Below are 24938 nucleotides of genomic sequence, written 5' to 3'. Positions count from 1 at the left end.
AGTGGATGAAATTAACTGGAAATTGCCACATGTTTAGACATTCTAATGCTGGTCATGTGGTCATTTTCAGGCAATTGATTAGCTTGGTCGTTTGTGTGATTCAGAGTAGATTGAAGGTTTTTCACATTGCCTGAAAACTACCACCTTATATAGCCAATATTTATGTACTGCCCCACTGTAGCAACTACAATGGAATGTTGCCAAAAAGTTGGACTATGTATTGTACTATTTAAAACGGACCTTACAGTAAAATGGATCCAGGCCCTCTCCCCCTGTAAAAATAATTTCATAATAATACTTAAATGTACCGGTAGAGAAGAAGTTATTTTACATTATATACTTCCCCTTACCCCAACTTCTGCCCACAGCACCTAGCCTAAAGAGATGTTCTGCTCTAGCGAGATTCTGTCTAATGCAGAGCAGTCCAAAGCTTACAAAAGGATATGCCTGCAATGGACTTGAGGGTCTTTTTACAAGATCTGGGCTGCTCTGCTTTCCCCGGAAACCTCATGAAAGGATAGTGACGTCATGTCCCTTAATGCAGAAGATGGGGGTGAGGCAAGTATATAATCTAACTTTTTTTTTCTTTACAGTTACATGAGAAGTAAGATGTAGTACAGGGGGCTAAATAAGCAGACCTTATAGTTTACTTTAAGGTCCACTTTAAACATGTTCTATTGTATCTACTGGGCTAACCTCCTCCTTTTCTGTAGTGTTTCTTTTTATGCTAGAGACCAATAAAAAATAGACTCTTCCCCCAAATATAATTTTACTTAAGAATTTAGAAGGCAGGGGAAGATCAAAATGTTCTGCTTCAATTTGCTAGGATCAGTGCAAGACATTGGGCCAAATCATTTTGTTACCTTCTCTTAGAAGTATGGTAAACTGTTAGGACATCATTTTCAGTCTACCACTAACCTTTGGATACTTGGTGGACTTATCCTTTAAAATCATGGAAAAGCTGCACACCGATGAGGTCATCAATGATGTCCCCGATGACCGTAGGGGATTAAGCCCAGTGGGTGAAACATGTCAGAGCAGTGATGCTAGGGACAGGATCAGGTGCTGAAGGTTGTTGGCTGATTAAAAATGTAAACATGAAGACATTATCAGTGTGCTGCCTTTCTTTGGATTATACTGAATCGTGGCGAGGTGAACTATGAAATCATGGTTTAGGAAAATATTTAGGATTTTTGCAATGGATATTTACCATACTTTGTTTTGGAAAAGCTGTTAAAAAAACGTAGTAGTTACATTGTTTGTTTACTAATGTTCCATTTGCTTTCAACCCACTGAAGAAATGGCTGAACCCACCACAAGACAGGCTGCGAGCGTCAATTATGGATGCGCTGCAGGAGACTTTCTTTGACAAGCTCCGACGCAGTCGCTCTTTTAGTGACCTGCCCTCTCTCAGGCTGAGGCCTAGATCAGGCAGAGAGCGCTATGTGAGTTACAATCAGGCAGATCTGTGTGTTCTTCTCTGAGTTTTGGTTGACTATCCATGCATGCATTTCATCCTTTATTCATTTTACTGGTAATGTCATGCTTTATGGATGCTAGGTTTTTTTGTTTTATATCCGTAAAGCCATAAATGTCATCGTTTGTATATCCTTGAGCAGATGTTCCAAATTTATTTAGTTTAGCTTCACTTATCAAAGTTTTTTTTAAATACAAAATTCCCTATAGCAACAAAATAGATTTAAGATTGAAGTGAAGAATAACAGTTGGAGCCTGAACGCATTAATCTGATTGGCTCCTGTAAACCAATGTTATTTTTTGTTTTTCGTGAAGTTATTACAGACAACTGCAATATAAGGCCCATGGCCCAGCAGGACTCTGAATATTTTAGGGTATCAGAGGTAGTGTTTAACACCCAAATAATCTTACTTTGCATATATAGCCTACCTAATTTCTAAATCAAATGTAAGTATGTACATGCTCTTATAGTATACCTTCTATCAAAAAGAATATGGTCGCATTTTTCTTTTTGCCAATGGGTGCATCTAGGCACATGATGCTCAAATTACCCAATTAACCAGGATAAGAATACTTAATTTAAAATATTTGATCAGTTCAATTATATCTGTAAAAGACAGACATGTGGCTAAACTAAAGACTCCTATTTTAATTTAGATTATTTCCAAAATAGCCGGTTTTTCTTTTACTAGCTGGTAATATCATTGTTGATAATGTACGCTGATATTACCAGCTATTAAAGCTCCCAACCTGGAAAAATTTCAACCATTCTAAATGCTTGAGAATTCGAAATTGGGCATTGCTGTGGCACTTTTATTAGATTTTCTACTTTCAGACTCTATCTAGGGCACCCTTTGGGTTCCCTGGATTTTGAAAGCTTGCTAACAAAGTGGCAAGTGGGCTTGACCAATCCAATTTGGCTTCAGTATTATTGAACTTAAATAGCGAAAGATCCATGACCTTATTCTTGCAATTTTTAAAGAATTTTTATTAATATCTGTTTCCTAGCTAGGGAAATTCATCCTTTCCTTTTGTCCTAGGGACCAGTGTCTCCAGAAAAGAAAGTGATAAAAAAATCAAAAATTGTAAAATGTTCCAGAAACAGGAAGTGAGGATAAACCTTACAATGGAAAAAACTTTTTTTCCTGTGACACTGGTCTCTGATGGGAATATTAATTTGATCTCCTCTAAATCTGGATACACACTATTCAACTTTTGTTCGATTTCCTTTAGATTTACCTTTACTATGTAGTGCAGTGGCCTGCCAGATTGCATACAAATTGAAAGTGTTTAAGGTTTGACCTCATATTATATGGTCTTGGTAAATCTAAAGGAAAAAATCTAAAGACAATTGTATAGTGTATGGCCCATTACTTACCTGCTGTGTCTGTGAGACAGAAATCTTTTTAGGTAATAAGAGATAGTTTTAGGTGTTAGTTTAGGTATAAGTGGGTTAATTTTAGATGTTTATTGCAAAGTTTTTTTTAAGCTTAGGTTGGGGGTTAGGTGACAGGTTTTTAGATTGAGATTAACCTGTTCTCAGTCTATGCATATGTATTTACCTTCTAAAAAAGCAGTAAAAGCTGTTATTTAAGCCCTCATTCACCTCTCTAGCTATAGACTGTGGAGGAACTCAAGTTAACAGAGGCTCTGAAATCTTAGTTTTTTCCTATTGCATTCAATTGCACCAGAATCTTAGCAGCCTTCATTTTTCGGGAATGAATTACTTCACAATACATGTAGCTAGAAATGTCTAGGTTAGATTGTTTTAAAGCTCCTTTGTTTAATGTATTATCTGTAGGCAGGGCACAGATGCACTTTAAGCTTAAGGTGAAGTATAGGGCTAACATTGTTTAAATGTTAGAATAATGAAACTTGGGGGTATGCATGCTTGCATTGAAATATACATTTTATTTTTTGTGTCAAATGTTCCATGTTTTATTGCACTGCATTGGGCTGCTTTCACCCTAAAGCACCTACATAACTTAAAGCAAGATAGTTGATGGATCACTGTCCTGTCTCACAATGTTCTGTTTGTCAAAAATTGAATTATTGTTTCAAAAGTTATTTAAATGCTGTCATGTTATTCTTCTCAAGTGTGATTTCTGCTTATTCCAATTTATGACAGTCAGTAACATTGACTGTTTATTTTGTTTCATATCCCATTGTATTCTTTGTTGAGAAATTTACTTTTTCCAGATTTTTTTGATCCACTCTCCTTTTGGCTCAATAGTTAAATATGTATTTAAAATAATTTGATATGAACATATTAAAAAATTATATATATTCTTTATTGAGGTGATGGATAAGTAAATTTTGAGCAATAGAAAACATTTATATTTTATGGTTTGAAGCATTTAATTTCTGGAACTAGTAAAAAATGTGTATACATGAATTTCATAGTAGTTCTGTTGCAAGTTAATTGCATTCTTTTATGAAGAATAATTTCTTCTTTGTAAATTATGGCTGTGGTTATGCAGCAAAAATGATTGAGACCTGATATATTTTAACTGTATGTTCTTTGTTTCCAGTCGAATTTGCAGGATGACGTCTTTGATAGTGGAGTAGAATCTATTGAAAAGAGGGCACTCTCTTTAAGCTTTGATGACTTGCCCAACGGCGATATTACTCCACCTAGATCTACTCCCTCTTCCTCGTTGGGTTACTCCAATCCAGAAATCACAGTAACCCCACCAGAACATAACCTCAGTGAATCATCATCCGAGGCACCTGTGAAGGACAATTTGAGTGCCAGGTCTTCTGCAGACTCAAGTAGTCAATCTCAAGACTCTCAGTCCCATGCAGAGAATGTTACTGAAAGTGAGGAAACCTTAGCAGGAGATAAATTGGACTTTTCTGCTTGCCAAAGCCCTCCTCCCAAAGTAGACAATCGCATATTTATTGATTCAAATGTCTCGGTGTCAATTTTGCAAGATTCTGATGAGTCTTCTGAGCTTAAGCCTGTGGAATTGGACACTTATGAAGGAAATATTACTAAGCAGCTGGTAAAAAGGCTTACATCAACTGAAATACCTGCCATCCCAGAGAGACTCCAGGCTGAATGCTCCACGTGTTGTGAATCTGAAGCCAATAGATCCTTTTTGGATGGAAGTTTGGACGAATCTTTGCAGGGACTGCTCCTGACTCTTGAACCTTGTAAGGACCAGTGTGAGGAGTACCAAGAGCTATACCAGGAAATTACACACCTAGAAGATGTTCTAAAAGTAAGTGAATGCAAAGCATCACTCTGTCTTTAAATTTTCTGTGGGTGTACATTGATATGGAAGAATGACGGTGGATGGTGTGTGAAAGTGTTGCCTGTGCATACGGCAGTTAAGGCAACCAAAGTCGGTTACGTACAAAGCCAAAGTGTTTATAGTATGCTGTGGACATTGTCATTGCTTTTGGCAATTTTTCTCCACCCTCTGCTGGCTTTTGAAAATATAGTATAGTTTTACATGTTAAAGCAAACCTAAAGTCTAAACAGGAACATTGTGCAGTCTAGTAAGTGGCACTGGATCATAGGCAACATGCAACAGATTGAGCCAAAAAAAAAAAGGTTTCATGGTGAAGATAAATATTATACAAATGTTTTCTCTGCACTTTCAGATCACAAGAGATGGAAGTAATTGTCAAGTGGTTTTTACTGTTTAGCATATATTAAGAACAGAAATATCAGATATGAGGGGACTTGACCTTAAAAGGGGGGAAAAGCCTAATTGCATCAACCTTCTAGGATGCATATTGGAAGGCATAGACAACTTGTGATAAGAAGGGCTGGAAAACCAGTTCTTTTTATATTTATCTTCACAGCATAAGAATTTTTTTCTTTTTTAACAGTCTATTGAATTTTGTAGCGATGCTACTCATGTGAAAAATGCTTTGTTTAATTGTTTAGTGTTTGATATGGTTTTAGAGTCTCAAAGTGGCCTGTGTGTAGACAAACAATCCTAGACTATGAAGCTGATGGGATAGCTGAGTTAATATGGCTAAGTACAAGAAGTCATTGTACCAACACCAAAATACAAATATGTTCTTACCACTTTTGCTGTTTTTAATGAAACACATCATTTAGCACAGGGGTCACCAACCCCCGGGCTGCAGACCAGTGCTGGTCAGTGGCCTGATGGGTGCTAGGCCGTGCTGCAGGGGTCGGCGGCCGGCAAAGTGTGCCAGCACAACCTGCACTCTCACCCTCCAGCCACCAGAGGGCGTTGACTCTCCATCTCCCAGTCTCCCGGCACCTCTACTCCTTTCCTCCTCTTTGGTCACGAAGAAGGAGGAAGGGAGCCAGGCCAGGGACAGGATCTCATAGAGCACTGGTGAAGCCCAGGCTGCACATAATCCCCCCCCCTCCCAGGTGACTGGCTGCACTTACACCCCCCCCCCTCCCAGGTGACGGCCTGCACATACTCTCCCCCCTAGGTGACAGGCTGCACATACCCCCCCCCCTCCACCCAAAGATCCATAGAGGGGTTGACTTTCGTGTGTCAATACCCTGGTGCCCTGGAGGGACCTCGGATTAAGCACATTCACTAAATTTTCTTAAAGAAGAGTAGTTATTTTTTATATAATTTGGGGTATTTTATTTGCATTTTCACGGAAATGTGCCTTTTTCTAAATGTTCAAAATTAAATACTTTTTATCCCCTGTCAAATGTCACGAGGCATGATTTTCTTGTCAAAGTGTTATATGTACAACATGGCCTACGCGTTTATTTAATGTGCAAATTTTTGTTTATTTCATCAGGTTGATGTTTTATATGTTTCACTCAAATAAAATTGTTTTAATGCATGTCCCTTTCCTTGTTTCAATCATTTTTACATCTATCTGCATGCCTAATTTACTTTGTTTTATGGGGTTCTTATCTGGTAGCTACATTAACCTACGATTTTATAAAAAATTTACTAACATTCACAACATGTGTTTCTAATGACATTTGTTATTAAAGTACTAAATTGCTAACAAAGCTCCTCTGGATATTAAGGTGAATCTGTGTTTTGCCCATATTAGGCAGAGCAACAAGTTTGGTTAATTGCTGCCATAAGCTGCTGCCTATACTCATCTGCTTTTTAATTCCACACCACTGTGTTCACCTGTGAGAGAGAATTGAAGGAGCATTGCGTAAACTCCAAGTAAATCAGAACTTATAGAAGACGAAGGACTCTAATCCTGCCCCACATGATAACACTTTGTCCAAGCCATTGGCTACTCGGTAACAGTGCTGCATCATGAGCGGAAGGAGCGCGGGTAACCAGCACCGCTGATAGGCGGGGACCACCGGTCCTTCTGTAGGGGGCCCGGGCACATGGGGGGGTGCCTCAACAGCACGGAGAATAATCAGCGCAGTCGGCCAGAGCAGCAATTAAAAAAGGAAGCCCTGTGAGGCTCTCTGCAACAGCTGAAAACCAGTTTCTCCCCCTTCGGCCAACTTTTAGCTGCTGCAGGGAGAGATACAGACACAGGGCATCATTCCTGTAATTGCTTCTCCGACACCGATCCCCCTACCTGTTCTGCCTGCACCTGATTCCACCTGTGTGCTCCCCTTTCACTGTGCCACAGGGCTGCAGCCTTCCCTCTCCTGTAGAAAAATAACAAATTGTAAAAAAAAAAAGAAATAATAATTAAACAATGAATCATTTAAAAAATATGTTGACTAAAATTATAAAAAAAATTTAACATTTTAAAAAACAATTATAATTTTTTTTTTTTTTTATGTAAAAAAAACAATTAAAATGGACTAATTCACACGAGTTCTCTGTTATGTTTGGGTTCGATAATAATGATTTTAGTGTATTTTTAGTTAAAATATTGTATGAATATATTCGGGGGGGAGCCCTGCCAGGTAGGCTGTATGGGGCCCCATGATTTCTAACTGCAGCCCTGCTGGTCACATGTTCACCCCATATCTAGAAGCACTGGTGTACTAGTTTGCTCCAGCTGGCAAATGGAAGATGAGTATAAGCAGCGAAGCAGTGAAAAAAATGTAACCAATTATCAATCCTCTCTAACTGCTCTAAACTAATTAAAGATAGTAGTTGGTTGCTATGGGTTACTGCATGTTTCTGCTTAATTAAGCCTTGTTTTTACTTTTTTTTTTTCTGTTTTATTAGTTGGAACTTTTTACTACCTTTTGCTTAGCTATAACACAGCAGGTGTTTTGCCACTTAAAAGAACTGTTTCATTTACAGAAAATGATCATTAGGCAATAAAAGTGAGATGCTGTACAATAAAGACACTTTACAAAGTGGGGGCTATACTAAAGTGATCAGTGCTGGATTGTAACCCACAGCAACCAATCCAAAATGGGCTTACACTAACACAACTTGCTGAAATTGGTTTTCTGCTCAGTGACTGCAGGTTACTGCATATGATTGCTCTTAGCTGTTGACGAGTTTGTCCAGGATCAGCAAAGGCATCTGCAGTGAACAGCTTCAGATTTGCACCATCCCTTCTGAAACCTTATTACCCTATATCCGTATTCATTTTAGTGGGATTTTTGTTTTTTTTTAAGAAACCAGTAGATAGAATAAGGAGGCTTCCATTCTCTTATGGAAAACGCTAATTGCCTTACGTTCATTCTGATCCTTTAGCTTCAATATTTGAGACAATAGCCAAGAACAATTAAATCAGGAGTTGTGATTTGACTCGGACTGTAATCTGCATGCTTTTTCGGGGTCAGCAACTCAGAATTTACCAAAGCCAATGACAGCTGAGCAACTAGTATATTTAGGCAATGGCACCCCCTATATTTCTATCAATACAGGTTTACTTTAACCTCTTCATGCATTTTTGTCAGAGTACACCACATAGGACACCATGCATTGTGGTGCACTGCATTGCAGCACAGGTGTGCTGTGACGGTGAGTTGGCGTGCCATTTGAAAGGAATGGCAGCACAGTGCGCTAATGCATCTACCATGCATAACTGTGCGTTGTGGTAGTAGCCAAATTCACCACACATTTAACACATTGTGGATGTGAGTGTGCCCTTACCCTCACCTTTTTCTCTGCTGACACCCTTAAAAATAAAGAAGAAAATCTCCCCAGTGCAGACACAGTCAGCAATGAAAACTTGGCAGGGGGTTGATCCCTTCTGTACTATATCCAAAACTAGAAATCATTACGACTTCATGTATTTTATTCATTTTATTTTTTCTTCACTGTCTGGCATCACTCCAAGCCACACAGGCTTTGCTCCAAGAATTACCACTTTGCAGTATGCATGCACACTATTTCCCCACTCGTTCTTTTGAGCAAACAATACTCCTTGTGGCCTCAAGCCTCACTCTCCATATGGCTTTCCCATAAGAATGAATGGCGCCATGTGCAGCATGAAGCCACCATACTTGGGAGAAAGTCCATGGCGATCAGAGTGGGGCCACCCAGTGAAGATCATTAGATCACAACTGAAGTCAAGTAAAAGACAAGGTGGGCAACCCTCGGGGGCTAGGGAAACAATTTGGGTACAGTGGGCCTTAAAAGAAAACGTGGTCCAGACTGTCTGTAGCTTCATACCCGTGGTCTCCAAACTGCAGTCCCCTTCTTGCCTTTATTGGGCCCTTGGTACACTATTTCTCCCACTGGCCTAAGACACTATTCTGCCAACTGACAACAATGGAGCACTATACCTCCCTCTAATACCAATGATATGGAGCACGATTTCTCCCACTGATAACAATGATGGGGCACTATTTGTCCCAATGATACCAGCGATGGGGCATTGTTGCTCCCCCAAATACTAAATGATACCTGGAAAATTTCAACTCTCGCTGGCCACAGTCCACCCCCCCCCCCCCCCCCAATGTCTGAAGGACAATAAACTGGTCCTTTGTTTAGAAAGTTTGAAGAACCCTGCTTCATACGATCAAACCAGATTAAAATGACACTGCCTCTAAATAATATCGTGTTTTAACTTACTAGAATTTCATACAAGTGCTAGTGCCACATTAGCTGTTTCCAATGAGAACCATGGAGAAATGTCCTGGAGTGTTTATACTCGTGGTGTTTCCACACTGGGGTTTGCCTTGTAGGCAAGTAGAGGTCAATCCTGCGTAGGCCCTTGACCAACTAGTGTAGCCTCAGAGGGGTCTATGAGTAGGGTAAAAATGAAGGTAGGGAAAGATGGTATAGACAGAGATTAGGAGAGTGGGAGGTGGGTTGAGTGAGTATGTGGGAGAGGAGTGATCGTGGATGATGGACCCGGTGTTAGTAGAGAAGGGGGGTTTCTGCTTGTCTAAATTTGATCCATCTGCCAGCTAGCTTGGCCTTCGCACTGGAAAATGCATTTTTCATATCTGATGGCGGTGCAAGTGTCATTAGAAATGTTTGGAAACCATTGTGGTTTACAAGATGCAATTTGCCTTCATTAAAGAAATCAACAAAGTGGCAACAAAAATACCTTATAGCAACCAATCACAATTCTGTTTTTCTGAGGTAACACTTGGTGGATACAGATACTTGCTCTTTGGTATGCAAGAAAAGCTGAACATATTGGTAATTTTACCTGGTCTAGTGTTAAAATACAGCCTACCATTTTCTACTTGCGAAGCAATATTTTGCTCTGTAATAGAATTCCCTTTTATATTTTCCTACATAAAGAATTCTCATTCCTAAAGGTTATTTCTTCATTTTTGTCACCCATAGTAAACAATTTAAGTTCACTCAGATAAAGTAAGACCAGTGGAACATACAGTGTTGAAAATAATTATTTGATCCCCTGCAGATTTTGTAAGTTTGCCCAATTACAAAGAAATTAAGGGTCTATCATTTTTATCATTGGTGTGTTTCAAATGATAGAGACAGAATTTCAGCCAAAAATCCAGAAAAACACATAAAACAAATGCTATAAATTAAGTTGCATTTCATTGAGTAAATGTTTTTTTTTTTTTTTTTTGTCCCTACGTATTTGATCCCTAAGCAAAACATGACTTGGCACTTGCTGAAAAACCTTTGTTGGCAAGGAAGAACAATGCTGAGTATGACCCTAAGAACACCATCCCTACGGTCAACCACGTATGTGGAAACATGCTTTGGAGCTTTTTCTCTGCTAAAGGTACAAGACTGACTTTGCCGCATTAAGGGGCCAGTGGATGGGCCATTTATTGTGAAATCCTGAATGAGAACATTCTTCCCTCAGCCAGAACACTGAAGATGGGTCTTGGATGGGTCTTTCAGCATGACCATAGCCTAAAACATTCCACCAAGGCAACAAAGGAGTGGCTGAAGAAGAAGCACATTAAGATCATAGAATTGCCTAGCCAATCTTCAGACCTTAATCCAAAAGAAAATTAAGGGAGGGAGCTGAAACTTCAAGTTGCCAAGCAACAGCCAAGAAACCTTAAGGATTTTGAGAAGGTCTGTAAAAAAAGATGGACCAAAATCCCTCCTATGAGGTGCAAACCTGGTCACCAGCTAAAAGAAACGTCTTGCCTCTGTGCTTGCCAACAAGGGTTTCTCCACCAAGTACTAAGTTATGTTTTGCTTCGGGATCAAATACGTATTTTACTCACTAAACTGCAACTCAATTTATAACCTTTGTATAATTTATTTTTCTGGATTTTTGGTTGATATTCTATCTCTATCATTTAAAATACACCTATGATAAAAAATGATAGACCCTTAATTTCTTTGTAAATGGGCAAACTTACAAAACCTGCAAAGGATCAAATAATAATTTTCCCTACTGTAGATTCTTTTAGGTTGGTATGGGTTACTGCATTTAAAGGGAAATTATAATGATCAATATTTGTCTTTTTTTTTTTTTTTAATTCTTTATTTAGAGAGCCACATTACAGGCTGTACAGATACAGACAGTAAATAAAAAAGGAGTAAAATCTTACATATGGATGCAAAGGATACATAGTGGTTCTGTACAATGTGACAAAAGTTTGTGGAGCCCCACAGAAATGGAGTTTGTGAGAAATGCACACTTAAGCTGATGAATGCAGTGCATTATAGCTGTAGGAAACAAGAGATGAACAGACCGTACTGTAGCGCCATTCTGCTCCCCAAGACTAAAAAGAGAACAGGCCAGGAAGAGGAGAGGGCACTTCCCGTAAAGAATGTGGACAACCATAGCAGTAACTAAAAAGATAGCAGTAAATTGATGGGGTCGAAATAAGCGAAGAGTGAAGTGAGCGTCCTGTTGGTACCTGGACAAAGAGAGGAGAATAAGTTACTAAGAAGATCCCAGTAGAAGCAGGAGGAGAATGAAGGTATGGAGGGAGGAGAAGGTAGGGTCACTGGATATAGCCATTATCAATGCAGCTGTTATGCTCGGGGGTTTGCTATCCATGAGAGAGTGTGAAGTGTTGCCAGGGCCTCCAAGTCGGTCTGAATTTTTCTTCGCTGTTGTGCCAAGTGGCGGTGAAGTCCTCCCATGTTTAGAATGTTGACTATAGACAACCATAGAACTTTTTTACAGGGACAAGTCTGTTTCCATACAATCAGAATACATGCCTTCACTGCATTCATCAGGGGAATAGTTGGAGAAAACCTTGTATTTCATAATGGGCTGCTCCGTTAAATGTAGAAGACATGACACCAGGTTCAGCTTCTTTAAACTAATGTTTTGTACGCCTCTGTAATTTTTATATAAAAAATTCTTCTTTTATAAAAAAAAAAATAACAGATAATAAACGATTTCAAATGGCACTTTGGGTTGGCTACAAGCATTCAAAGTTTGCTTTAAAGCTCGGTTTGTCTACTCCCAGAAAAGTTTCTATCAGAACAGAGATCGTAGTACTGTGTCACCTGTGAAAAGGAGACCATAATCCACCTGCTGGCTAAACAGAAGACTATACTATACTTTTATACTATACTTTTATGCAACACTTACCTAAATCAAAACAAAAAAAGAAACCTAATTTTTTTTTTTTTTTTTTAACCTTGACCATGAAAAAAACAAAAGCACTGCACCTTTAATATTTTATTGCATAAAAAGAAGAATTTTTATTGAATAAGGTGATATTGTAGAAATATCCATGCCACCTCTTCTATGTCTAGATGTTTTAGGTTTAAATTCGCGTTCCTTTTTGTTTTTTCAAGGAAATTGTCAATTCTCACTAGTTTGGACACTTTAACCACAGTTTTTAACAAATCTAAACAATATGCAGCATTTTTCACCTGAACTATTATTTTTTTTTCTTTATGTACAGTGTTTGTAGTTTTTTTACTTTTTTTTTTTTACTGGATTTTGACATGGAAACTTTTCATGTCAAACTTTTATGATGTAAGGGACCGTGTAACTTTTACCAGTGAAACGTTCTGTTCTTGAGAACCTATCTCTTATGTTCCATATTGTAATCAGCAACTGGTTAGGACTCATTTGCACCACACAGCATATAATGCTAAGCACATAACGTGTGTGCATGCTGCAGTGCAATGTGATAATAAATTGCTTTTTCTTTTTTTTTTTTCCTTTTTCAATTGTCATTTTACATGCTACAGCACTTTGCAGTTTGTATTAGTAAATCGGAATGTATTTCCTATTTTATTTCAGCAGGCAGCTGAACTTGCGTCAGCATATTGGGCACATGTTGGGAGATGTTTGCAAGCTCCATTAGGTCAGACAGGACAGAAAGCTGCAGAGAGAAAGAATGATTATAAAGGTCAAGTAAGGAAACATGTCACAGATGGAAGATAAAACACCAAAATAACGAAAGGTTTTTTTTTTGTGGAAAGTGTGTAAACTGGTGTTTTTATTCTGGGCCCCTTATTGAAAATCTTGTCAAAGCACATTGCACTTTAAGCTGCGGAATGCAGAGGCTTTTTCATCTCTGCCCAACTCGATGTTCTGATACTGCTGGATACTTTAAATATGTAATAAATAACATTTGGTCTTTGACTCCAGTCTCTGACCTCCAGGCCAAGCAGGCAGAGCATAGCTAGAACTTCTAATCTGCATCCTTGTTCCATACGTGCCTTAGAAAAATTGAAGCCATTACATCGTCATGCAGCCTCTGAACTAGTATTTAATTAGCAAGGGTGATCGATTATCCTAAATTCTACAAGAGGGAACATATAATACTTTTTCCTTTTCCTTTCCCTTTTGTTTTTTGTTTTGTGCTTTGACCTCCATCTAGAGCAGTGATATTGTCAATGCCTTGGATACATGGCCTCAGCCAAAGGAGCTTGGCAGCCTGAATTTGCAGACAGAGGATATCTCTGCCAAAACAGGATCCTTCCTTTTGGCAGCGGCCCTATGATATCCGTAACTGGCTGCCAAAGAGTTCAGCTTCGTATTTCACTACTAATTGTAATACCGCAAGATAGGGAAAGCTGGTAAATGGCACATTGACTAAAGGTTTGCTTTAATTAACACTGATATATACAGTACCGTGTTAACGTTTTAGGCAGGTGTGAAGATATGCTGTAACATAAGAAGGCTTTCAAAAATACATATTTTATTTGTTTATTTTTTATCAATTTACAAAATGCAAAGTGAGCGAACAGAAGAAAAATCCAACTCACATCAATATTTGGTGTGACTACTACCCTTTGGCTTTAAACCAGCATCAATTCTTACACTTGAACACTTTGTACATTTGCACAAAGTCAGAGATGTTGTAGGATTAGAGTCAGGTGTGTGATTAACCAATTATGCCAAGCAGGTACTAATGATCATCAATTTCATATGTAGGTTGAAACACAGTAATTAACTGAAACAGACACAGCTGTGTAGGAAGCCTAAGACTGGGTGAGGAAAAGCCAAACTCTGCTACTGAGGTGAGGTTGTGGAAAACCATTTCATATCACAGGTTCATACACCATGGCAAGACTGAGCACAGCAACAAGACACAATGTAGTTATACTGCATTAGCAAGGTCTCTCCTAGGCAAAGATTTCACAGCAGAGGTTTCAAGATGTGCTGTTGAAGAGGCTTTGAAGAAGTACAAAGAAACCGGCAATGCTGAGGACCGTAGATGCAGTAGTAACTTAATGGTGCAGATAAAAGGCACATCATGTTTACTTCCCTTCAACATTGCAAGATATCCAGCAGTTCCATCAGCACAGAACTGACGGAAACCAGTGGGAACCAGGTACACCCATCTACTGTCTGGAAAGGTCTGGGCAGAAGTGGTCTTTATGGAAGAATTATGGCCAAAAAGCCATTCCTCTGATGTGGAAACATACACACATGCCATACCACAGGCATGTGCACGTGTGTGTGTGTATATATATATATATATATAATATATATGTGTATGTATATATGTACAAACACACACAGACTACTGTGCACAAAGTTTTATAGGCAGGCGTGAAAAATGCTGTTAAAATGCTTTCAGAAACTGAAGTGTTAATACTTTATATTTATCAATAAACAAAATGGAAAGTAAATGAACAGAAGAGAAAATCAAATCAATATTTGGTGTATCCACCCTTTGCGTTCAAAGCAGCATCAATTCTTCTAGGTACTCTTGCACACAGTTTTTTTGAAGGAACTCAGCAGGTAGATTGTTCCAAACATCTTGGAGAACTAATCACAGATCATCTGCTAATGTAGGCTACCTGCTGTTGACCTGCTGCAGAATCAATTTGGGGCCAATCATATGCCTCCCTGATGGTATGGTGTGATGGATAAGTATTTGTATTTCTCAGCATTGAGGATACCATTGATCCTGACCAAATCTCCAACTCCATTTGCAGAAATGCAGCCCCAACTTCACATGGAACCACCAGCATACTTCACTGTTGACTGCAGACACTCATTATTGTACTGCTTTCCAGACCTTCGGTGAACAACTGCACCCCAGTTCCTATGTTTTTGTGCGTAGTTGAGTCGCTTAGCCTTGTTTCCTGCTCGACGTCCTATGACGGCGGGTCGGGATAATGCAACCACCTTCCCTCTGTCAATTGCCTATAGGGCGGGCGGGAAGTGGTTAAGCAGCACATCTTAAAATCCCAGTCTGCTTTGAAATCTTTGTCTGGGAGAAACCTTGCTGATGCAGTATAACTACATTGAGTCTTGTTGCTGTGCTCGGTCTTGCCACGGTATATAACCTATATCAGGGATATGAAAAACTGTGGCCCTCCAGCTGTTGCCCAACTACGAGTCCCATCATGCCTATGGATGTCTTGCTTGTGGCTTTCAGTCTTGCTGTGCCTTATGGGACTTGTAGTTCTGCAACATCTGGAGGGCCACAGTTTGTATATCCCTGACCTATATCATGAAACTGTCTTCCACAACCTCACCTTAGTAGCAGAGTTTGGTTGTCCCCCACCCAGTTTTAAGCACAACACAGCTGTTTGTTTCATTTATTGACGGTGCTTCAACCTACATATGAAATTGATGATCATTAGCAGCTGCTTAGTATAATTGGTTAACCACTTGCCGACCGCCTCCCGACTATATACGGCGGCGGTCAGCCCCTCCTGGGCAAAGTGAAGTGTATATATGTCACTATCCCGCGAGCCAATAGGGGGCGAGCACGCGCCACCGGAGGCACGCTCCCGCCCCTGCTCGTTCTCGGACACTCCAGCGCGAGTGACCGGCGGCTCGGATGTCCGCCGGTCACTCGCGATCGTCCGATGCAGAGGGAGAAAGGCAGGCGGCTTATGTAAACAAAGCCGCCTGTCATTCTCCCTGGTGTAACTGCAGAGATCATACGATCCTGCTATTTAGGATCGTATGTCTCTGTGGTTACATCAAAAGACACACCCCTTTACAGTAAGAAACACGCCCCTAGGGACACATTTAACCCCTGCCTCTCCAATAAAGTTAACCCCTTCCCTGCCAGTGTCATTTTTACAGTAACAGTGCATATATATAGCACTGATTACTGTAGTAATGTCACTGGTACCCCCAAAAGTGTCAAAAATGTCAGTCAAGGGTCCGATCTGTCCGCCGCAATGTCGCAGTCCCGCAAAAAAAATCGCAGATCGCCGCCATTACTATTTTAAAAAAAAAAACACCAAAACTGACCGAAATCTTTCCCTTAGTAAACGCAATAACTTTTGCGCAAACCAATCAAAATATGCATTCTGCAATTTTTTTTTATCAAACATATGTAGCAGAAAACAAATTGGCCAAAAATGTTAGTTTGATTTTTACATTTTTTTGGGGAATTTCATATAAAAAAATGTGAAAAATATTATTTTTGCAAAATTGTCACTTTTTTTGTTTATAGCGCATGATCAAAAAATCGCACAGGTGATCAAATACCACCAAAAGAAAGCTCTGTTTGTGGGGAAAAAAAGGATGTCAATTTCATTTGGGTACAGTGTCGAACGACCGCGCAATTGCCCATCACGCAGTGCCGAATCGCAAACTAGGCCCTGGTCAGGAAGGGGGTAAAATCTTCTGGGGCTTAAGTGGTTAATCATGCACCTAACTTTAACCCCTGAATGCGTGCAAAGTGTGCAAGTGTAAGAATTGATGCTGGATTGAAGCCAGAGTAGTTACACCACATATTGATTTTAATTAGATTTTTCTTCTGTTTGCTCAGTTTGCATTTTGTAAATTGATAAAAATAGACAGTTAAAAATATTTTTTTTTGACATTTTTCTTACTTTACAGCATTTCTTGACACCTGCCTAAAACCTTTGCACAGTACTATATGTGTGCTATATGTGTGTGTATATAGATATTTATATTTCTCTATCGTTCATTGACAGATGCAGCTCCATATCTTCTTAGACCATTGGGTTATGCTCCTCCCATCAGGAATTGGACACTAGGCGAGAAAAAGCTTTACCACGCCTATGTAGCTGTCCCTGTAGGCATAACCCCACACACTCTGCTACAGCCCTTAGTATGTTTCTGCCTAGTTTAGGAGTAGGGCCTAGTTCCCTGCTGGGACTTCAGTCATAGCAATTTAAAAGAGAAATTTTTGTTATATGTAATTTTTATTTACTACTTTAGAGTTCCTGGAGAAATACAAGCAACAACTGGCTGTGTTTCGGACTGGATAATCTAGATCCTTAAGGTCTCCCAGCCTGGCCAGCGAGCGTGAGCTGGTTATAGTCCAGCATAAGGCCTCACTATGACAGAGCCCCGATGGATGGGGATGAGCCTGCGAGTGGATCGTCTCGCTGGGACGTGAAGACCTAGAATGCCCTGGGTCGCAGCTTACCCCTTGGCTGGCAGCACCCCCACCCCGGGTGGGAGGTGCTCTGTTCGGAGTGGTGCCCACCTGGTACCGTGGTATCGTGAGTAATGCTATCCCCCCAATCCTCTGGCGGTCTCGGGGTGGAAGTGGGCTCCCTCCTGGGAATGGTCTGATCCTCGAGAGATCCCTTGGTTCCCCTGGCCTCTCAGACATACCAGCCCCCCCCCCCCTTCCCACTTATTACCCCCCCTACCCCTAGTAGGATCCTACCTTGGGAGGTGGTAATGTTACTGTTGCTGCGGCATTCCTGAGGGGGGGGGGGGTCTTTTGTTAAGGACCTTCCAATGCCACTTGTCTGGGACCCCCCCCTCAGGGTCCGGGAGACCGCATGGCGCGCCGTGGGGGCCGCCATTTTGCAGGTAGATTTGTGCTCATTTTCCATTGACAATGTATGGGCAGCCATTTTCTGTTAGTTCCCCATAGGAATGCATGGGGTGGCCATTTTCTTGTAGTCCAGATCGTTGGACAGGCAGCAGGCATTGCACATTTGATCTAGCAATGACCATTTTTTTATATTTCTATTTCCTGTGTCAGATCGTTTTTACTTTCTGTTTCACAGAACGTTCGAGCAAGCCTCCTGAGCAGTTGGGTAATGTTTGTGGGGTTCCCTGTAGGTTTTCCTCTGCTATTAGATTGTACTGGATTAGGATTTGAGATACTGCTGGTGCGGCGGTGGTATCGCGATTTTGCGATCTTTTTAAAGTGACACTGCATTATTTTAAATCAATGAAAAATGGAGTCCCAGGACAATGTTTCACCTACAGTGCGGCTGCGGAACCCTCTGGGTCGCAGTCTGTCTGCTTCTACAGGAGTCTTGGAAAGCCTGGTGTCAAAAGTAGATTGTGTTCAAGAGTATTGATAGCTGCAAACGCCCGCTGCCTTCACCTCCATCAGTGGTGTCCTCAGATTCTGAGGCAGATATGGCCGGCATGGACGCTCGCCATCCGAATGGATCGGTGTCCTTGCATTCTGATGGTGAAGAGGACCTGTCGTGCGGGAACGTGCATTGGTGGAAGCACTCAGTTTCTGTGCGAGAAACTTTAAAAATCGTAGATGAATCTACCGCGTCAGGTGCGCAGATGTCTTTTTTGGCTCCTGCAAAGCCCAGAAGTCAGGTGAGGTGTTTCCTTGTCCAGAGCTTTTTGACAATATTGTTAATGAACAATGGCGCAACAAAGCACATGCTAGTGGTGCCCAAGCGCTTTAAACGCCGTTATCCCTTTGCGGAGGCGGTTTCCACTCAATGGGCCGTGCCACCAAAGGTGGATCACCTAGTTTCCAGATTGAATAAGTCTACTGTGGTTCCGGTGGAGGAAACCCCCAGCATTTACAAACCCCGTGGATAGATGGGTGGAGTCTCTGTACCGCCGTCTACACATGTTGGCGGGTTCCATATTAAAACCAATCTTAGTGAACATTCTGGTGTCAGACGGTCACTGAAATGGGTGAAGTTACTTAAGGGGAACTTAGAATCTGAATAGCTCCCCCCCCCCAGCGCTGATTGAACTCCTGGACCAGATGGCTCAGTTCATGTGTGATGCTCGTCTGCATGAAGGGGCGCCCTCACCCGCTTCTGGGGTGGGGGGACGTCTTCGCTTCTTACCGGAATCATGGACTTCCTTGATTCAGGATAGATCTGCTTGCACAAAGGGTGATTGTGCCGGTTCCCTCTCAGGAACGCTTTCAAGGGTTTTATTCAAACCTGTTTACTGTGTCTAGAAAAGAGGGCAAGGTGCGTCCAATCCTGGATCTCAAGGCTCTGAACCGCTTTGTGTGGGTAAAGAAGTTTCAAGTGGAATCCCTCCGCACGGTAATGGCGTTCCAACACCTGGGAGGCTTCTTGGCCTCCATAGATATCAAGGATGCATATCTTCACATCCCCATCTACGCTGGGCATCAGCAGTTTCTTTGCTTTGCAGTGGCAGAGGAGAATTATCAATTTGTGGCATTACCCTTTGTTCTCTCCTCCGCCCCAAGGGTTTTTACCAAGGTAATGGCCCCGGTGTTGGCATTGTTGCGCCAACGGGGGATTGTGGTTGATCACTGTCAGAACCCTGCAAGTGTTCGGGTGGAATATCAATTTCAAGAAATCCGCCCTGATACCTTCATTGAGACTGGATTATCTGGGCCTGACTCTAGATTTCGCTTTGGCGAGGGTCTTTCTTCCCCTGGACAAGCTGAAGAAGTTGCAGGGGGCGATTCGGTTGCTGTTGGCACACAATCTGTCCTCTCTGCGGATTTGCATGTGGGCCTTGGGTCTGATGGTATCAACCTTTTGAAGCGGTTCCATTTGCTCAGTTCCACACGAGACCTTTACAAACGGAGATTCTTGTCAAATGGAACAAGAATCCGAAGTCCTTGGACAATTTGATTCTGTTGAGCCACAACACAAAGTCTGCTCTGTTGTGGTGGCTTCAGTCTCCAGCACTATGCCAGGGCAAGTCTTTCCTGCCATTGTTTTGGACGATGGTGACCACGGACGCCTGCCTGTCGGGCTGGGGCAGGGTGCTGGGAAAGCTCTGTGCCCAGGGAACCTGGACAGTGGAGGAGTCAAAACTACAGATCAATGTTTTGGAGCTCAGAGCAATAAAGCTTTGTCTGAGCCAAAGGAACAACTCGTCTGCGAGATTGTCCGGTTCGGATTCAATCGTACAATGCCAGGGCCGTGGCTTACATCAATCATCAGGGGGGCACCCAGTGTGTCTTGGCGGCCAGGGAGGCGACCGAGATCCTGGTTTGGGTGGAAAAGTTTGTACCAGCCCTCCCGGCTGTACATCCCAGGTGTGGAGAACTGGCAAGTGGATTACCTGAGTTGTCAGGTGTTGGATCAAGGGGAATGGTCCCTATACCCAGAGGTGTTTCATCTCCTGTGTGTCCGGTGGGGGACTCCCGAGGTCGATCTGTTTCTTCTTGTCTCAACAGGAAGGTTCAGAGGTTCATAGCCAAGTCTCGGAATCCTCTGGCCGATGCCACAGACGCATTGGTGGCTCCTTGGGATCGGTATCAGCTGATTTATACCTTCCCTCTGCTGAAACTCCTGCTGCGGCTTCAACACTGTGGATTACATCAATCATCAGGGGGGGCACCAAGAGTGTCTTGGCGGCCAGGGAGGTGGCCGAGATCCTGGTTTGGGCGGAAAATTTTGTTCCAGCCCTCTCTGCTGTACACATCCCAGGTGTGGAGAACTGGCAAGCGGATTACCTGAGTATTCAGGTGTTGGATCAAGAGGAATGGTCCCTACTGCCAGAGGTGTTTCATCTCCTGTGTGTCTGGTGGGGGACTCCTGAGGTCGATCTGTTTGCTTCTCGTCTCAACAGGAAGGTTCAGAGGTTCATAGCTTGGTCTTGGGATCCTCAGGCCGACGCCATTGTTGGCTCCTTGGGGTCGGTATTGGCTGATTTATGCCTTTCCTCCGCTGAAACTCCTGCCGAGGCTTCTACGCAGGACAGAGGTGGAAGGGATTCTAGTCATTCTGGTGGCCCCAGACTAGCTTTGTCGGTCTTGGCACGCAGACCTGGTAAAGTTGGACGCCGATGCTCTTTGAAAACTTTCTCTCCGGGAGAATCTGCTGCCTCAAGGGCCGATCTTCCATCCTGCTTTACAGTCAGTGGTTGTAATGGCATGGCTGTTGAAAGCCAGGTGTTGAGAGATGGAGGTCTTTCTGACTCTGTGATTCCTACTCTATTGGAGGCCAGGAAGTCGACTACCAGGAAGATCTATCATCGTACATGGAAATTATACATTTCATGGTGTGAATCATTGAAGGTGCACTCTTGCTTGTTTTCAGTGGCTAGGGTTTTGGTCTTTTATGCAAAAAGGGGTTGAACAGCGGGTTGGCCTTGGGCACTATCAAGGTTCAAGTGTTGGCTTTGGCTATATATTTCCAACACCCATTAGCTATGCATGCCTTGATTCGCACTTTCATTCTGGGAGTGCGCCATATGGCTCCCCCAAGACGATCCCCGCTACCTCTGTGGGATCTGAATTTGGTATTATTTGTTCTTCAAAAGCCTCCTTTTGAGAAGATTCAGGAGATTTCTCTGCTTTCATTGTCTCAGAAGGTTGCCTTTTTGGTGGTTATCACTTCTGCCTGCAGAGTGTCTGAATTGGCGGCATTGTCCTGCCGCTCACCTTTTTTGGTGGTTCACAAAGATAAGGTGGTACGCTGACCTAACAATTCTTTTCTTCCTAAGCTGGTTTCTGATTTTCATTTGAATGAAGACATTGTGCTGTGTTCACTTTGTCCCAAGCCCAAGCATCCCAAGGAAATTGCCTTGCATTCTTAGGATGTGGCCCTGGGCGATCAGGGTTTACCTGGCGGCCACTGAGTCTTTCTGAAAATCAGATGCTCTTTTTGTCCTTACTGAGGGACCTCATAAAGGATTGGCTGCGTCTGCTTCGACATATCCAGATGGATCAGGCACACGGTTGTTCAGGCTTATTCATTGAAGGGTCAGGCTTCTCCTTTCCCTGTGAAGGTGCATTCTACTAGGGCGCTGAGTGCCTTTTTGGGCTTTTCGCCATCAGGCATCATTGATGCAAGTTTGCAAGGCGGCAACTTGGACGTCTGTGCATACGTTCACAAAATTCTACACAGTAGATGTGTTGGCATCTTCGGATGCCTCTTTTGGGCAGGTTTTGCAGGCTGCTGTTTAAAAGAGAACCTTTTTGTTTGTTCTCTTTGAAGGTGTATGTTTCTCTAGGTGAGCTCCAGTTGTTCCTGGTTGAGCACCATGTTACCTGGTTGGCTAGTTTTAGCCTTTGGGGAATTAAATTCTTCTTTGCATTGTTTTTTCCCACCCCTCATGCATATACTGCTTTGGGACGTCCCAATGGTCTAAGAAGATATGGAGCTGCGTCTGTCAATGAACGATAAAGAAAATTGGATTTTTGTACTTGCCGTATATTCCTTTTCTCTGAAGTTCTTTGACACACGCAGCACCCACCCCTCTACTTTAGAGTGAAATGGGTTTTTTGTCTTCTAAACAATGCTTTCAACGAAACTAAGGGCTGTAGTAGAGTATGTGGGGTTATGCCTACAGGGACAGCCCCAAAGGCGTGGTAAAGCTTTTTCCTGCCTAGTGTCCTATTCCTGATGGGAGGAGCATAACCCAATGGTCTAAGATAATATGGAGCTGTGTCTGTCAATGAACTGAAGAGAAAAGGATTTTACGGTAAGTACAAAAATCTAGTTATTATTTTTTTCTTTACAGCTTTTTTTCACACCTGCCTAAAACTTTTGCACAGGATTATGTGTGTGTGTATATGTAGAAATATATATTTTTTTCCTTTCTTTACAGCATTTCTTCACACCTGCCTAAAACCTTTGCCTTTCGCACAGTAGTGTGTGTGTGTGTGTGTGTGTGTGTGGAACGCTTTTTAGTCAGAGTATAGCATCAATTCAAGTAAACTCCTCAGGCTAGCGATCTGATCAGTTAAGTAGCAGAGGGGGTCATTTCAATTGCTTTGGTTAATGAAATTAACAACAGGTGCACAAGATGGGCAACAATGCGACAACCTCCAAAGCAGGAATGGTTTTACAGGTGGAGGCCACTGACGTTTTTTTTCTGACTGTTTTTCACTAGTTTTGTATATGGCCAGGGTCAGTGTCACTACTGGTAGCATTAGGTGATACCTGCACCCTATAGAGGTTGCACAGGCAGTCCAACTCCTCCAGGGTGGCACATCAATACGTGTCATTGCCAGAAGGTTTGCTGTGTCTCTCATTACAGTGAGAAGAGCATGGAGGAGATTCCAGGAGACAAGCAGTAACTCTAGGAGAGCTAGGCAGAGCTATAGAAGGTCCTCCTCCCAAAACTTGCTCATCCATATCTTTATGGACCTTGCTTTGTGCACTGATGAGCAGTCATGTTGGAACAGGAAAGGAGCCATCCCCAAACTGTTCCCACAAAGTTGGGAGCATGAAATTGTCCAAAATGTCTTAGTATGCTGACAAATTAGGAGTTCCCTTCACTGGAAGTAAGTGGCCAAGCCCAACCCCTGAAAAACAACCCCACACTGAAATCCCCCCCTCCACCAGATTATTTGGACCAGTGCACAAAGCAAGGCCCATAAAGACATGGATGAGCAAGTTTGGGGTGGAGGAACTTGACTGGCCTGCACAGAGTCCTGACCTCAACCCGACAGAACACCTTTGGGATGAATTGGAGTGGAGACTGCGAGACAGGCCTTCTAGTCCAACATCAGTGCCTGACCTCATAAATGCGCTTCTGAAAGCCAAGCCCAACCCCTGAAAAACAACCCCACACTGAAATCCCCCCTGATCTAAACCCTACAGAACACCTTTTGGAACAATTAGAGCAGAAGCTGCCAGCCAGGTCTTCTCGTCTTTACAACTACGCTTCTGGAAGAATGATCAAACATGGCCATAGACACACTCTTAAGCCTTGTGGACAGCCTTCCCAGAAGAGTTGAAGCTGTTATAGCTGCAAAGGATGGGCAAACTCAATATTGAACCCTACGGACTAAGACTGGGATGTCATTAAAGTTCATGTGCGTGTAAAGGCAGGTGTCACAATACTTTTGACAATATAGTGTTGTGTAGATGGATCGATATATCATTATGAGTTATTATGGTTCAGTCATTGTAGAAAGCCAGCTAATATTAGGAGATAGAGTCCTCCCAATTATCAGGTATGTCTTATTGCAATGTGTTCGTCTTTCACATATGTATGTGACCAAATAAGTATGTCTGGTCTTCACTGGTTCTTTCTGCCTTTGCAGTGCAAGTCATCTGTAAACCGAAGCAGGTCTTCCAGTATAAGTCTGACTGTTGAGAGTGCTTTAGAAAGCTTTGATTTCCTGAACACCTCTGACTTTGATGAGGATGATGTTGATGAGGATGGTGGTGGAACGGTTTGTAACGGTGGAGGTGCAGATTCAGTTTTTTCAGAGACTGAGATGGATAAGCAAAGGTATGTATTCCAAAGTTCTTTTCAATGTTTTAAGCAACACCATAAAAACCAAAAAGTGCAGCGCTGAAATCAGTATACAATTATATAGCTGAAAAGCTCATATAAAGAAAACAAAAAAGGAGAGGGGATAATGTCCAAATGAATAGTCCCAATATTAAGTGCAGAGATGTGAATCCACGTGCAAAATAACTTTCTTCCAGTGACACCAGGGAAAAGTGTAGGAAGGGGACACCCTTGTGCTCAGGTATAACAAGCAGCTTACCGAAATTCTGTGGCTGCTCAATTTAATGAGACAGCCTCTCCCAGCTAGTAGTAAACCAGTAGGTCAACCGATATCAAGCTCAGGTGCTTCGAAAGACTCCAAAAGCCGAAAGCCGTTTCCGGTGTGTTGTTAAACCGATCACATTAATATG

The 24938-nt window shown here is 42.0% G+C and overlaps 1 protein-coding gene across 3 annotated transcripts in view; it reads left to right on the top strand.

Annotated features, from left to right (window-relative positions):
* The window catches only part of RIPOR2 (RHO family interacting cell polarization regulator 2), a 251008-nt gene that overhangs the window by 137826 nt on the left and 88244 nt on the right, over positions 1-24938 (top strand). For 2 of the 3 annotated variants that reach the window (XM_082258658.1, XM_082258659.1), the window contains exons 13-15: positions 1299-1445; positions 4008-4700; positions 24335-24525. In XM_082258658.1, coding sequence (XP_082114784.1) covers positions 1299-1445; positions 4008-4700; positions 24335-24525 — 1031 coding nt within the window. The remainder of the gene's footprint in view (positions 1-1298; positions 1446-4007; positions 4701-24334; positions 24526-24938) is intronic. The other variant, XM_082258660.1, reaches the window with a different exon arrangement.

Source organism: Pelophylax lessonae (assembly GCF_965119305.1).
Source record: "Pelophylax lessonae genome assembly, chromosome: 5".
Lineage (NCBI taxonomy): Eukaryota > Metazoa > Chordata > Amphibia > Anura > Ranidae > Pelophylax > Pelophylax lessonae.
The sequence above is the reverse complement of the archived record's forward strand: the minus strand, read 5'-3'. Positions and strand labels throughout refer to the sequence as shown.